The sequence below is a fragment of the Rhinichthys klamathensis genome, unplaced genomic scaffold, assembly GCF_029890125.1.
Source record: "Rhinichthys klamathensis goyatoka isolate OS25496 unplaced genomic scaffold, OSU_Roscu_1.1 h1tg001016l_1, whole genome shotgun sequence".
Lineage (NCBI taxonomy): Eukaryota > Metazoa > Chordata > Actinopteri > Cypriniformes > Leuciscidae > Rhinichthys > Rhinichthys klamathensis.
Window position 1 is genome coordinate 87,501 of NW_026607306.1, and position 16,442 is coordinate 103,942.

General features: G+C 49.7%; 2 protein-coding genes across 2 annotated transcripts in view; both read left to right on the plus strand.

Annotated features, from left to right (window-relative positions):
* reln (reelin) overlaps positions 1-16,442 on the plus strand; it is a gene marked incomplete at its 5' end in the record, with an annotated part of 86,479 nt that overhangs the window by 34,694 nt on the left and 35,343 nt on the right. Inside the window, 8 exons of the mRNA XM_056244599.1 lie at positions 246-423; positions 1,122-1,206; positions 1,300-1,482; positions 2,350-2,518; positions 8,072-8,174; positions 8,880-9,106; positions 10,171-10,394; positions 10,821-10,971. Coding sequence (XP_056100574.1) covers positions 246-423; positions 1,122-1,206; positions 1,300-1,482; positions 2,350-2,518; positions 8,072-8,174; positions 8,880-9,106; positions 10,171-10,394; positions 10,821-10,971 — 1,320 coding nt within the window. The remainder of the gene's footprint in view (positions 1-245; positions 424-1,121; positions 1,207-1,299; positions 1,483-2,349; positions 2,519-8,071; positions 8,175-8,879; positions 9,107-10,170; positions 10,395-10,820; positions 10,972-16,442) is intronic.
* The window catches only part of LOC130079361 (src substrate cortactin-like), a 97,633-nt gene that overhangs the window by 19,820 nt on the left and 61,371 nt on the right, over positions 1-16,442 (plus strand). The window lies entirely within an intron of this gene.

A 16,442-nucleotide genomic window follows, 5' to 3' on the forward strand; every position in this document is an offset into this window, starting at 1 on the left:
GTGTTCAGATGGATATGTGGTGTGTGTGTGTGTGTGTGTGTGTGTGTGTGTGACACGCCCTCTGGTGTTCAGATGGAGTATTTACTACTGATCAGCCGTGATTCACTGACAAGCTGCACATAAAATAATCGCAGCCTTTGCCTAATCGCGTGCGGCTTCATGAATCGTGCAGCGCTGACGCGGCTCCTGATACACTCGAGCGCTGCTCAGCGGTCCTGCGGTGACACTGTTTCTCTCTCGCTCAGCTGTGATAAGGGCTTCGGTGGCGCTCACTGTGTGCCTCTGCTCGCTCTGCCGTCGGTTCTGAAGGAAGATTTCAACGAGAACCTGAAGCCGGACGTGTGGCCCGAGGTGTACGGGGCGGAGCGGGGAACGCTGAGCGGAGAACCTCTCAAATCAGGAACCGCACTCATCTTCAAAGGCGTGAGTATAGTGTGAACGACTGAAATACCCGGGGTGGAACTATTTATCGTGTCACAATATATCGCAATACAAAAATACAACATGTATCGTGGATAGTTCACCCTAAATAAAAATTACTGTGTGAAAAAATTCAAGTTTACAGAGTTTTAGTGTCAGAACTACATTAAACTACTATATTTAATGTTGAATATAATGTATAATATTGTAATGGGGGAATATCTGTGTGTCCTGATAATGCCACATGTCTGATGTTCCCAGTAAAAAGTGGCCTAAATTATTTTAAATATATCTAGTCAGTGAAAGAGCGCAAGCATATTCGTCTAAAATAATTCTGTATTTTCAGCTTCAGAATCATGAATATTGTTATTCTGGTGTCTCTATTGTCCTGTGCTTTGGGTTTCAGCACCAAGTCCAAGCCTGTTCATTTACACACACAATGTAATATCAAATTTAGCAGTTTAATCAATAGTACATTTTTGTCAACCTTTCCCCACATGTCTTGGAGTATCGCAGTAATATGGTATGGTGAGTTCAGTGTCGTGATATGTATCGCATCGTGACATGAGGGTCTCGCTACACCCCGATGAAGGACTGCTCTGCCTCATGCATTCAATATGAATCAAACCTTTAGGAGTTTTATCAGCTGATGTCAATAAATCCTTGTGTTGTCTCGGGGTGACGGTCCTGTTCTCCTGCAGGAGGGACTGCGCATGCTGGTTTCAGCAGATCTAGACTGCACACACACCATGTACATCCAGTTTTCATTCAAGTTCATAACGAAGGGTGAGTCTGGCGTGAAGCGTGTTCAATCTCAAGGCTTTCTCCCTGTGTTCTGCGGGTTGTAAACACATGTTGTGTGTGTGTGTGTGTGTGCAGGCGTGCCCGAGCGCTCTCACTCCGTGTTGGTCCAGTATTCGGTGAATGGAGGGATCAGCTGGCTGCTTATAGACGAGTTTTATTTCCCCACCTCCACAGACACGCTGTTTGTTCACATGTCTTTGCCTCCCAGTGCGCAGACAAACGCTACACGCTTTCGGTTGTGGCAGCCGTACAACAGCGGTAAGTCACGGTCACACATACATACGCCTCACTCACACCATCACAAGTGCCATATGGAGATGAGTTTGTTCATAATACAGAAGAGTAGTGTGCTAATCTTACACTTTAAACAGGACCTGTTACGCGCTCTTACAGTCTTGATGTTGTTTCAGGCTCTACTAGAACAGGTTTTCCTGCTTGAATGTTGATTATTCTCCTCATATTCTTCATTGTTGCGGCTCTCTTCCCAGTCTGTCAGTAACGCTCTGTTTACTTCCTGTCTCTATGAAGCCCCTCCTTCTGAAAAGCACACTGTGCTCTGATTGGTCGGCTGGAGCAGTGTGTTGTGATTGGTCGAGCGCTTCGAGTGTGTTTGGGAAATGTCCATTAATGAAGTTAAAAAATGAAGGGAGTCTGAGCTCAAAGCAGGATAATAAATAAATAAACTGAATTCAAAGGCAAAACAAGATTATCTTTCGGACCCCATGCACAGATATCTGTTCTTGTTTTAAGCACAAACTCACTTAATTTGTACACGTTTTTCAGACACCAACACTTAATATCTTCAGTCACTCTTCTTCTCCAGTAAATGTATCTTGATTTAAGAATGTTTAGATATTTGTGCTGGACAACAAGTCATGTTCTTGATGAAAAAGTTCTAAGATCAACACTTTCGGAACATTATTATGATGTTATTTGTACTAGGAATATTTCAAATAAACCTTCAAATAATGTCAGGAGAATGTTGTACCGACATGATCATTACCTTTTAAACAATGCTGTAATCACGACAATAAAGCTGGACACTTGTTTTAGAAATGTACTGTTCCCACAGCGTTCTTAAGCATAACTGTGTCAGCTTTGTTGAGTGTTTTCCTCAATCCTCAGGTAAGAAGGAGGAGGTGTGGGTGATCGACGACCTGATCATCGACGGCAACAGCGTCAGCAGTGTGCCGGTTATCCTCGAGAGCTTTGAGTCGGGCCCGCAGGACGGGAACTGGCTGTTTTACCCCGGAGGAAACACGGGATTCTACTGTCCGTATCAGAGAGGAGGCCTGTGAGTATCCCTCCATTTCTCAAATTATTGAATTACTAAGAGTAAAATGGGTAATGACCCACTTAACATTATATTTGAAAGGCATTTTAACATTCAATACGCCTTAATTGGAATTTATTAGTGAACGCGTGTCGGCGGTGTGTGAACGTTCTCTGTGGTGTGTGAACGCGTGTCGGCGGTGTGTGAACGCTCTCTGTGGTGTGTGAACGCGTGTCGGCGGTGTGTGAACGCTCTCTGTGGTGTGTGAACGCGTGTCGGCGGTGTGTGAACGCTCTCTGTGGTGTGTGAACGCGTGTCGGCGGTGTGTGAACGCTCTCTGTGGTGTGTGAACGCGTGTCGGCGGTGTGTGAATGCGTGTCGGCGGTGTGTGAACGCCCTCTGTGGTGTGTGAACGCTCTCTGTGGTGTGTGAACGCGTGTCGGCGGTGTGTGAACGCGTGTCGGCGGTGTGTGAACGCTCTCTGTGGTGTGTGAACGCTCTCAGTGGTGTGTGAACGCGTGTCGGCGGTGTGTTAATGCTCTCTGTGGTGTGTGAACGCGTGTCGGCGGTGTGTAAACGCTCTCTGTGGTGTGTGAACGCGTGTCGGCGGTGTGTGAACGCGTGTCGGCGGTGTGTGAACGCCCTCTGTGATGTGTGAACGCGTGTCGGCGGTGTGTGAACGCGTGTCGGCGGTGTGTGAACGCCCTCTGTGGTGTGTGAACGCTCTCTGTGGTGTGTGAACGCCCTCTGTGGTGTGTGAACGCGTGTCGGCGGTGTGTGAACGCGTGTCGGCGGTGTGTGAACGCGTGTCGGCGGTGTGTGAACGCTCTCTGTGGTGTGTGAACGCGTGTCGGCGGTGTGTGAACGCTCTCTGTGGTGTGTGAACGCGTTTCGGCGGTGTGTGAACGCTCTCTGTGGTGTGTGAACGCGTGTCGGCGGTGTGTGAACGCTCTCTGTGGTGTGTGAACGCGTGTCGGCGGTGTGTGAACGCGTGTCTGCGGTGTGTGAACGCGTGTCGGCGGTGTGTGAACGCGTGTCGGCGGTGTGTGAACGCCCTCTGTGGTGTGTGAACGCTCTCTGTGGTGTGTGAACGCGTGTCGGCGGTGTGTGAACGCGTGTCGGCGGTGTGTGAACGCTCTCAGTGGTGTGTGAACGCGTGTCGGCGGTGTGTTAACGCTCTCTGTGGTGTGTGAACGCGTGTCGGCGGTGTGTGAACGCCCTCTGTGGTGTGTGAACGCGTGTCGGCGGTGTGTGAACGCGTGTCGGCGGTGTGTGAACGCCCTCTGTGGTGTGTGAACGCGTGTCGACGGTGTGTGAACGCGTGTCGGCAGTGTGTGAACGCCCTCTGTGGTGTGTGAACGCGTGTCGGTGGTGTGTGAACGCGTGTCGGTGGTGTGTGAACGCCCTCTGTGGTGTGTGAACGCGTGTCGGCGGTGTGTGAACGCGTGTCGGCGGTGTGTGAACGCGTGTCGGCGGTGTGTGAACGCGTGTCGGCGGTGTGTGAACGCTCTCTGTGGTGTGTGAACGCGTGTCGGCGGTGTGTGAACGCGTGTCGGCGGTGTGTGAACGCTCTCTGTGGTGTGTGAACGCGTGTCGGCGGTGTGTGAACGCTCTCTGTGGTGTGTGAACGCGTGTCGGCGGTGTGTGAACGCGTGTCGGCGGTGTGTGAACGCTCTCTGTGGTGTGTGAACGCGTGTCGGCGGTGTGTGAACGCGTGTCGGCGGTGTGTGAACGCCCTCTGTGGTGTGTGAACGCGTGTCGGTGGTGTGTGAACGCGTTCACACACCGCCGACACGCGTTCACACACCGCCGACACGCGTTCACACACCGCCGACACGCGTTCACACACCGCCGACACGCGTTCACACACCACAGAGAGCGTTCGCACACCGCCGACACGCGTTCACACACCACAGAGAGCGTTCGCACACCGCCGACACGCGTTCACACACCACAGAGAGCGTTCACACACCGCCGACACGCGTTCAAACACCACAGAGGGCGTTCACACACCGCCGACACGCGTTCACACACCACAGAGAGCGTTCACACACCGCCGACACGCGTTCACACACCACAGAGAGCGTTCGCACACCGCCGACACGCGTTCACACACCACAGAGAGCGTTCACACACCGCCGACACGCGTTCAAACACCACAGAGGGCGTTCACACACCGCCGACACGCGTTCACACACCACAGAGAGCGTTCACACACCGCCGAAACGCGTTCACACACCACAGAGAGCGTTCACACACCGCCGACACGCGTTCACACACCACAGAGAGCATTCACACACCGCCGACACGCGTTCACACACCGCCGACACGCGTTCACACACCGCCGACACGCGTTCACACACCGCCGACACGTGTTCACACACCACAGAGAGCGTTCACACACCGCCGACACGCATTCACACACCGCCGACACGCGTTCACACACCACAGAGAGCGTTCACACACCGCCGACACGCGTTCACACACCACAGAGAGCGTTCACACACCGCCGACACGCATTCACACACCGCCGACACGCGTTCACACACCACAGAGAGCGTTCACACACCGCCGACACGTGTTCACACACCACAGAGAGCGTTCACACACCGCCGACACGCGTTCACACACCACAGAGAGCGTTCACACACCGCCGACACGCATTCACACACCGCCGACACGCGTTCACACACCACAGAGAGCGTTCACACACCGCCGACACGTGTTCACACACCACAGAGAGCGTTCACACACCGCCGACACGCGTTCACACACCACAGAGAGCGTTCACACACCGCCGAAACGCGTTCACACACCACAGAGAGCGTTCACACACCGCCGACACGCGTTCACACACCACAGAGAGCGTTCACACACCGCCGACACGCGTTCACACACCGCCGACACGCGTTCACACACCGCCGACACGCGTTCACACACCGCCGACACGTGTTCACACACCACAGAGAGCGTTCACACACCGCCGACACGCATTCACACACCGCCGACACGCGTTCACACACCACAGAGAGCGTTCACACACCGCCGACACGCGTTCACACACCACAGAGAGCGTTCACACACCGCCGACACGCATTCACACACCGCCGACACGCGTTCACACACCACAGAGAGCGTTCACACACCGCCGACACGTGTTCACACACCACAGAGAGCGTTCACACACCGCCGACACGCGTTCACACACCACAGAGAGCGTTCACACACCGCCGACACGCGGTCACACACCACAGAGAGCGTTCACACACCGCCGACACGCGTTCACACACCGCCGACACACGTTCACACACCACAGAGAGCGTTCACACACCACAGAGAGCGTTCACACACCGCCGAAACGCGTTCACACACCACAGAGAGCGTTCACACACCGCCGACACGCGTTCACACACCACAGAGAGCGTTCACACACCGCCGACACGCGTTCACACACCACAGAGAGCGTTCACACACCGCCGACACGCGTTCACACACCGCCGACACGCGTTCACACACCACACCGTGTGAATGTGTGTGAACGCTCTCTGTGGTGTGTGAACGCGTGTCGGCGGTGTGTGAACGCGTGTCGGCGGTGTGTGAACGCCCTCTGTGGTGTGTGAACGCGTGTCGGCGGTGTGTGAACGCGTGTCGGCGGTGTGTGAACGCCCTCTGTGGTGTGTGAACGCTCTCTGTGGTGTGTGAACGCGTGTCGGCGGTGTGTGAACGCGTGTCGGCGGTGTGTGAACGCTCTCTGTGGTGTGTGAACGCGTGTCGGCGGTGTGTGAACGCTCTCTGTGGTGTGTGAACGCGTGTCGGCGGTGTGTGAACGCTCTCTGTGGTGTGTGAACGCGTTTCGGCGGTGTGTGAACGCTCTCTGTGGTGTGTGAACGCTCTCTGTGGTGTGTGAACGTGTGTCGGCGGTGTGTGAACGCGTGTCGGCGGTGTGTGAACGCTCTCTGTGGTGTGTGAACGCGTTTCGGCGGTGTGTGAACGCGTGTCGGCGGTGTGTGAATGCGTGTCGGCGGTGTGTGAACGCGTGTCGGCGGTGTGTGAACGCTCTCTGTGGTGTGTGAACGCGTTTCGGCGGTGTGTGAACGCTCTCTGTGGTGTGTGAACGCGTGTCGGCGGTGTGTGAACGCCCTCTGTGGTGTTTGAACGCGTGTCGGCGGTGTGTGAACGCTCTCTGTGGTGTGTGAACGCGTGTCGGCGGTGTGCGAACGCTCTCTGTGGTGTGTGAACGCGTGTCGGCGGTGTGTGAACGCTCTCTGTGGTGTGTGAACGCGTGTCGGCGGTGTGTGAACGCCCTCTGTGGTGTTTGAACGCGTGTCGGCGGTGTGTGAACGCTCTCTGTGGTGTGTGAACGCGTGTCGGCGGTGTGCGAACGCTCTCTGTGGTGTGTGAACGCGTGTCGGCGGTGTGTGAACGCTCTCTGTGGTGTGTGAACGCGTGTCGGCGGTGTGTGAACGCTCTCTGTGGCGTGTGAACGGTTGTCGGCGGTGTGTGAACGCTCTCTGTGGTGTGTGAACGCGTGTCGGCGGTGTGCGAACGCTCTCTGTGGTGTGTGAACGCGTGTCGGCGGTGTGTGAACGCGTGTCGGCGGTGTGTGAACGCTCTCTGTGATTGATTGCTTCTGACTTGCAGCATTTGCGTGTGTTCAGATGAGCTGGAAAGCTCATGAGCCGGCGGTGTGTGAACGCGTGTCGGCGGTGTGTGAATGCGTGTCGGCGGTGTGTGAACGCGTGTCGGCGGTGTGTGAACGCTCTCTGTGGTGTGTGAACGCGTTTCGGCGGTGTGTGAACGCTCTCTGTGGTGTGTGAACGCGTGTCGGCGGTGTGTGAACGCCCTCTGTGGTGTTTGAACGCGTGTCGGCGGTGTGTGAACGCTCTCTGTGGTGTGTGAACGCGTGTCGGCGGTGTGCGAACGCTCTCTGTGGTGTGTGAACGCGTGTCGGCGGTGTGTGAACGCTCTCTGTGGTGTGTGAACGCGTGTCGGCGGTGTGTGAACGCCCTCTGTGGTGTTTGAACGCGTGTCGGCGGTGTGTGAACGCTCTCTGTGGTGTGTGAACGCGTGTCGGCGGTGTGCGAACGCTCTCTGTGGTGTGTGAACGCGTGTCGGCGGTGTGTGAACGCTCTCTGTGGTGTGTGAACGCGTGTCGGCGGTGTGTGAACGCTCTCTGTGGCGTGTGAACGGTTGTCGGCGGTGTGTGAACGCTCTCTGTGGTGTGTGAACGCGTGTCGGCGGTGTGCGAACGCTCTCTGTGGTGTGTGAACGCGTGTCGGCGGTGTGTGAACGCGTGTCGGCGGTGTGTGAACGCTCTCTGTGATTGATTGCTTCTGACTTGCAGCATTTGCGTGTGTTCAGATGAGCTGGAAAATAGTTCTACTACACAATTATTCACTAACATAGTTATTTATCCATTCAATGCATATTGTACGAATTAAATTTCTTGTAAAATAAACAAAATCACTGGTAAAAAAAAACAACTGTAGTATCGATATGTTTATTCGAGTATGATATTTTTACTTGCGATACTCGTGTCGATCCGCCCATCCCTAACCCTGCCTGTGCTTGCAGGGAAGAGGACTCGGCCATGGTGTTCATGTCCAGTGATCTGGGCGAACACTCGATCACCACCAGAGACATCGACGTCAACGAGAACACCATCGTCCAGTTCGAGGTAGAGCTCTGAGAGATCAGCGCTGGCATTTACAAGCCCTTTCTGAAAGGGAACGTTCACACAAAAATGAACATTTAATTAGTTCTGTCGTCAGTTTTTAAACCCAGAAGACTTTCGTTCATCTTCAGAACACAAATGGAGATCATTTATATTTCTGTGCCTCTGTTGAAAGTCTATTCACCCAAAACTCTGACGCCTCAAAACATTCAAGAGATTGTAAAATAAATTTCTTACATAGTAGTTTTATTTTATTTTCCAGTACAAATATCTAGAAATTCTGTAATCAAGAGATATTTACTTTAGATGTTAAGTCTTGTACCCATTGGCAGATCATTTAGCTTGTTTTAAGCAAAAACTCACTTAATTTAGTTATTTTTCTTCCAGAAACAAGATATCATTTCTCAGGTAATTTTCCTTCTCTAGTAAATGCTCCTTGATTTAAGAATTTTTGGATATTTGGACTGGAAACACGACAAAAATAAGAAAGTAAGAAAAGTATCTCTCAGATTTCATTAAAATGATCTTAATTTGTGTTCCGAAGATAAAAGAAAGTCTCATGGGTGTGGGACGAAGTGAGGGCGAGTAAATGATGAGAGAATACTCATGTTTGGTTGAACTAACCCTTTGACTGTAACGTTATATTGATGGTTGTATTGTGTATCTGTGGTACGTCTCGGTGACGCCCCTGCTTTGGTTCTGCTGTAGATTAATGTGGGCTGCACGACCGAGAGCTCCTCCCTGAACCCGGTGCGCCTGGAGTTCTCCCGGGACTTCGGGGCCACATGGCATCTGCTGGTTCCTCTGTGTGCCGGCGGCCCTCGGCTCAGCTCGCTCTGCTCCACCCAACTCCACCCGGCCAGCGTCTACTATCCTGGAACCGCGCAGGGATGGAGGAGAGAAGTCATCCACTTCGGGAAGCTGAGACTCTGCGGGTGCGTGGGACAGTACGGACGTTTAACCCTTGTGTGCTCTTCGTTTGCGGTTTACACTCCAGAGAACCCAGCCAACAATATGTCATTTTTAACAAAATAATAGATTTCTAAACCCAGCTTTTTATGTAAAATTCACTTTATAAAAGACCCACATTTCTAAATTTCATTCATGGGGATCACATGGATAATAATTTGACTCGGTTTAGTGTAAGATTAATCATAATGTAACATTATTGAAAAACTGTTTTTTTCAGTACAAAAAATGCTAAACTTTGACAAAAAGTAACTTTTATTTTTATAATTGTGATTTCATAATATGTAGTTATAAATCCAACTGGAAAAAGTTGTGAAAAGATGTCTAACAGTTAGTCCAAAAGCAAATAGTGGAGCTCTGCAGCCGTCTACTGGTTAAAGTGGGCATTTTCTATTTTTAAAACTGCATTTCCCAAAAGATGGCCAAAAATCTTACACTAAACAATGTCCAATTATCTATGTTATCCCCATTAATGAAACTTAAAATTTGTGGGTCTTTATAAAGTGAATTTTACATAAAAAGCTGTTTTTGTATATAATTTTTTTTTTTTTTTATAAATTAAAAATATATAATAAATCCTCCAAATACTGCACAAATGTGGAGTAAAAACATCAATAAACTGAGTAAAATTACATTTGTTTAAAAAATATATATATTTTGTTACAAAATGCCATTTTGTTTGCTGGGGTCTCTGGAGACCCCAAACAGCTCAAGTGTGACTTTTCCCCCAAACTAACATAACAAAAGATATCATTCCAATTCATTTTTTTATTTGTAGATCTAGAAAGTGTTGACAACTGTACAAAGTTTCATGCCATTTGGACAAAGAAACCTTTTTTTATTTCAGCAAGCGCCATTTGGGGTCCAAAAAGACCCCGACCAGTGCACAAGACACGAGAACAATGTATAAAGAATGTTTTTGGGAGCCAGATTCCTCTGAGTGAACTGGAAGCGGTTCTCGTGTTCTGTGAGCTGGGCTGCTGTCGACTGTAGCGTGTGCAGTGTGTCACAGTGCTTCTGTGCTTCTCAGATCAGTGCGGTTCCGCTGGTTCCAAGGGTTCTACCCCGCCGGCGCGGCTCCGCCCACATGGGCCCTGGACAGCGTGTACATCGGCCCCCAGTGCCAGAACATGTGTCACGGCCACGGGGTGTGTGTTCGAGGCACTCACTGCATCTGTGATCCGGGATACTCCGGGTCCGACTGCTCCGTTCCAGATGTGCCGAATCCAGATTTCCTGAAGGAGGATTTTGAAGGTACGGAAGCAAACATATGTTGCACAGTATTTCAGTTGTTGAAAATGAAAGTGGTTAGGTGAGTAACACAAAGATGTGTTTGCATTTGAAACACGTTTGTCATAATCAGTGTTGGGGGACTTTTAAAAGTAATGTGTTACAAGATTGCATTACTCCCAATTAAAGTAACTACACATGGTGTGTCTTAAAGCGTATTAAAAACACCACATAGACACATAAACAACATTAAAAGCTGGATTTTGTTCACCACAGGGGGACTTTACAGTTTAATTTGGACGTTCATCTAATATGTTACTACTTGTTTCAGAACATTTAACAGTAATGTTTGCAGAAAGCTTCCCTTATCTTTTTTTTAAGAGTAGATCTTCTCCAGAAGCTTGACTAGAGCAGATGTTTCTGTATGGATCTGTATGGATTGCCTCATAGGTGGAGTTTTGGAGTCTGAACATTTCAAGTTGATGAGTGGAGGAAAACCTTCCCGGAAGTGTGGCATCACCACCAGCGGGAACCACCTGTTCTTCAGCGAGGACGGCTTGCGGATGCTGGAGACGCTGGATCTGGACCTGTCTAATGCTAGGTATTCCACAACACACCAGACTCACCACGAAAAACGTTGAGTTATGCATATAACTACTGTTCCCAGAAGGAGGGAAACGAGGTACAACACATTACTATGGGATATCGCGCTCTAGCGCCATCTGCTGAAGACACCTTTATTCACGCCTGAAAGGCCAATGACGCATGACGACGTGGGCGGGGCTACCTGCCCACAGCATATAAATGCAGTCGTATGCGTCATTCCCTTTGTTCAGTCCAGCTCTTCACCGGGATCCCGACTGTGCGGGGCCCAGAGGTGTTGTACCTCGTTTCCCTCCTTCTGGGAACAGTAGTTAATGCATAACTTAACGTTCCCATTCAGTCGGTCAACTCGGTACAACACATTACTATGGGACCTATATTCACGCCCCGCCAAGTCGCTGAACTAAACGTAAGGGACCAGCATCGCCACATTACCCTTTTTCAAAAGAGCGATGGCCCCTAGTTAAAGAATCCCTAAAGCATCGCCGCAGTGAGATCTTGCCGGTACACCGGACAAACGTGCGCAGTGATGCCTATAACTGGCATCCGCACAAAATCTTAAACCAAACCCATGACATTTCCATGTCCTAGAGTGCTCACACACCCCTCCAGGCAGAACCAACTCTTTATCTGCTATAGACAGCTTTCTACAATTCCATGTGAAAGACATCGCTTAGATAGCGGCTTCTTACTAGCCGAGTTGGAAAACATGACAAAAGGCTGGTCAGACAACCGTTTAGCCTGTATCTACTCAATGTACATGCGTATAACTCGCACAGGGCACAAAGCAAGTCTCCTTACTTCCTCTGAGTCAGAGATTTTACAGGACAGGCAGCTCGAACGAGAGCGCACTCCCGACATGACTTTAGGCATACACGCCGCGTTCGGACACAACATCACCAAACGCAAATCGGGTGCAAAAGGAATGCACCAATAGCGCATGAAGATTACCAATGACAGGGCAGCATCCTTATATTCAAGGATTCTAAAGGCTCAAACCGAGGTTAACATATAGCCTCCAGATCTACCATTAGGTCATGATGATACTATTAAATTTTGTAACAAGCCTAAAACGCAGACCTTAAAGCCCAAAGTATACTTCGGCTATCCGCGTTACGCACACCGTCTGCATGACATAATTTACGTCAGGAGGGTCTACTGTGCGCATACAACACTGCGCAAGTGACTTGCTCGCTTGGGAACAAAGTTCACTAGCAAGTGTGCACGCCAGATTTGTTTTTCCGCGCTCACGCGGCTGCCAAAGTAGTATACTTTGAAAGGCTTGCACCCTCAACTGTGCACAAGATGTGGTGAATATGGAAAATGGAAACAAATTTCCATAGCAAGTGCATGAGCAAAACATGCCTTTCTGTCCTTATGGCCAAAGGAGTACAGTATACCCTGAAAAGCTTGCGCTCCAAACTGTGCGTGAGAGGGAGCGAAACTCTGGAGTTCCATGAACGTCCGTGCACTGTCCATGTGATGTAATCATCACCATCAGGAGAGTCTGCGGATGTCTGCGCACGCCATCCATGTGCAGCCCAATTTTTGCGACAGAGGAGGGTGTACGCACAACAGCGCATGTGTCACGAGTGACACGAATGAAGAATTTATATAGCGCGTTTCTTATGTACTGCCGTACAACCAAAGACATGATTGCTTCACAATCATGTCAGGGGTCTCTCTTCAACCAACGCCAGTATGCAGCATCCACTTAGACGATGCGGCGGGAGCCCCAGTAAAACAGCACCAGTGTGCTTACCACACACCAGCTATAGGTAGGAGAGAGAGTACTTGAAAACCAAAGTACTTGAAAACCAAATACACTAGATAGTGCACATGCGCAGAAAATGTTCTCCTACCCACACGGCCAAAGGAGTATACTTTGAAAAGCTCACGCTCTCAAAATGTAGTATACCTGGGTCCTTTAAAGAACCAAAGATGTGTGCTTTGGCGTGGAACCATTAATGTGCTCATGACAAGCCGCAATGGCTGTCCAATAAAGTTCCAGCATGGAATGGGAGTGTTCTTCCTTCAGAGAAGAAATCAGTGTCCCCTCAATGGGGCACTGATATGGCGATAGAGGTCTTCGCCTGCACCAAGCTTCAAATACGCTCTACTTCAACGCAATGCACTTCAAAATGCAAGCACTCTGTTTTGTAGCTTCAATCAGATTCTCCCTCCCTCAACTGGTTGGCCCCCAGAGACCACAGTGCTGGCCTGCTGGCCGAGGGTGCAGAATCTGCCTCCTGCCTGGGATGGCAGGTCCCTGCATAGGGAAAGACACCACAGTGTCCTTAACAGCAGCATCATTGATGCTTGTGTGCCATGTCTTTGCTGGCCAGCAAGAAGTCACCAAAATCAGTGACAGACCCTTCTGAGTACACCAGAGTCCTGGGCTATGTATGTGACATGGCATTCACCCCCAGCGGGGCACTTCTGTCCATAATCAAGAAAACAGCGGGTGGCCCGTGTTTTCTGCAAATGTTAAAAGATCCACATTGGCCTTGCCAAAACCGATCCCAGATCTGCGCCACAATTCAAGTGTGCACACGCCAGGGGAGACTCAGGTCTGCCCCGTATCAAAAGCATCCGTGCCACTTGCAGCAGAGACAGTGAGGGAGTACCCCCTTGCCTCTACTTATATACAACCACTGTTGTATTTTTTATTCTGAATAACATGTTTGCCCTGTTGGGCCAAGTGTTTCCTTATCAGGAGAACTACTCCAGAAAGTTTATGTGGCGCTCTTACAGTACTGGTCTCACCACTCTCTTACAGAGTTTCTTGTTTGTGTTGTGACGCATTTGTCATTACTACTACACATGACGTAACTCTGCCCAGAGAAATTCCTTCTGTCAACAAATTCAGGTTTTCCAGGGTGGTCGGTATTGGAGCCTGAACGCACAACGGCACTACCGACATATGCTTAAATTTCGCATGGCCTACAGCAAACTACCGAGCGGTCAGCGCGGGCACTGCACATACAGAAAGGAGAATCCAGTTGTACTACTGCTATCGAAGCCATGAGCCCCAGCAGTCTTATACTGTAAGAAGAATAAAACGTGCTTGCCTCCCCAGCCAAAACTGAGCCAGACAGCGAAAATCATCTGCCCTCTGTTTGGTTCTGCATCTATCTCCAGACCGAGATTTAACAGACTGAGATATAATAGCCCCTTTTGAGATTATCTGGAATCCCAGAGCTGGTAAATGTAAAACAAGCGTAAGTGTTTGTAACATTGCTTGTTCCATGCTGTCTTAAGCCAGGAGCAGTTCGTCCAAATAGGTGAACGATATTATGCTCTGATGGCACAGCAAGACAACCACCGCTTCTGCACATCGGTGCTTTAGGGGCCTAACTTGTAGGCAATCCCCTCAGAGGAGACCTCAGAAAATGTTCTGTGCTCCGGGTGGGTTGTGGCAATATGCATCAGCAAATACACCAACATAAGCCATACCTGAGGATGCAGAGGGCATAACAGGTGACATACTGCAAGCATTTATGAACTTGTAACACATTAAAGTGTGTTCATCTGCTGCAAGTCTAAGATAGGGTGCAAAACCCTGTTTTTATTTTATTTTGTTTTTATGGGGGAGGAATTAACGGCTGAAAAACCTCTTCCTCAATCTTTGCTTGTGGCAAAGCCTGAGTTACCTTTTATTTTTATTTTTGCTGAGGAGAGAACACTGATTTCCCCTCTCAGTAATGGGAAAGCCCTCTCGAACACCGAAGTTGCAGTTACTCCACCGAAACAGAGGGGGGCGCGAGAGAGACCGCAGCCGACAGCCCTACTGGAATCTTTCGAAGAAGCCAAGGTGTTCGCGCGCACGTGCCACCGCGGCTCGAGGCAGACAGCTAGGATTCCCAGGCATCAGTCCTAGGGAACCCCACGTCCAATTGCAAACATCGCTCAGCTGTAACGCTCTATTGCATATCACGACATTTTCCTTCTCTGTCGGCACACGGCCAGACTACGAGGTCAGCGATTCCAATGCATTATTATTGTTTTGACAAGCAAACACATGAGGCCTTGTATGCTGAACACATATTTATTTTATTGACAACATACTTAAAAAAATAAACCCGCTATCTTGCAGGGTTATTTTTACCCAATCTGCATAGATCTACGGGCGAGTTCTCATCCACTTCTCTGTATCAGGCCAGGTCACTCGAGCGACAGTTGCCGCTCTCCAATACAGATCAATGCAAGGGCCATCACTTCACTTCCACCCACCTCGGGGGAGGCGTGATCTGCCCTGCTTAAAATATAACTTATACAGTATATATATCGTCAGAGCTTTCCTCGCCCGCATCCAATGAGACAGAATTCAGACTTAAGGCAGCCAGAGGAACCTAGTCGTGAACACTACACCGACACTCCTCGGCCAACTTTGCGTGGCCTCCAAAAACGGCGATCGCCGCATCTGGATTCGTATCCGAAGACAGGCAGACCGTGTTTGGCCACTGTCCCGCCGAGCACGCGCTACACGCCGCTCGAGTGCGCAACGATAGAGCTGCCGGTAGTGCTCAGCACACATGCATTGGGGTTGGAGAGATTCCAAACACACCGGTGTGAGTTACATTATATCCTAATAAATACCCACATGACTTATGTTTAGATATGTCTCATGAAAAAGTGTATTAGCCATTTGTTAGTTGTGCTAAACTCAAGCTAAAGACTTCTCTTTTATGCCTTTTCCTTCAACAATAGTAACCATCGTGGGTTTTCTTGTGAATGTGGCATGTTTGAACATTTTGTTTGAGAAAAACTTATTAGCCATTTGCCAGCAAAGCTGAACTTGTGCTAAAAGTTTTCTCTTTCTGTCAGGTGTGGTGGAGGTGAAAGGAGCGAGGACTCAGGTGCAGAGATAATGGGTTCTTTAATGATAATAAAACAAAAATACAAACAAAACTACCCCGTAGGGGAAAACAAATGACTTGACTGACTTGACTTGACTTGAAACAAGGGGTAACACACCAGGTACATACAACAACGAAACAGCATAGGACTGCAAACACAGGGAGAATAAATAGGGAGACCAAACAAAGGAGGTAACGAGGGAGGACAGGTGGGGCAAATGAATCAATAATCAGGTAACAAGATGGGAGGGGCTAGACAATCAACAGGAGAGCACATGGCACAAGGAAACATACATGACAAGCCATGTGCTCACACCAAACGTGACTTGAACACAAGCACATGGCCAGTAAAACCAATCACCAGCCATGTGCTCACACAAAACGAGACATGAACACGCAGCTAATGAAAACACTCATAAGCCACGTGTTCACACAAAACATGACAACATGAAAGCACACAGCTAGTGTAAAACACAAGCTGTGTGCTACACAGCACAAGACACGAAAGCACATGAAACAAGGCACAGACAAGATAAAACAGGTGTGTCAGGGCTCTGTCACAAAACCAAGAAATAGACTAGACAGAAGTGACAGAACCCTGACACTACCC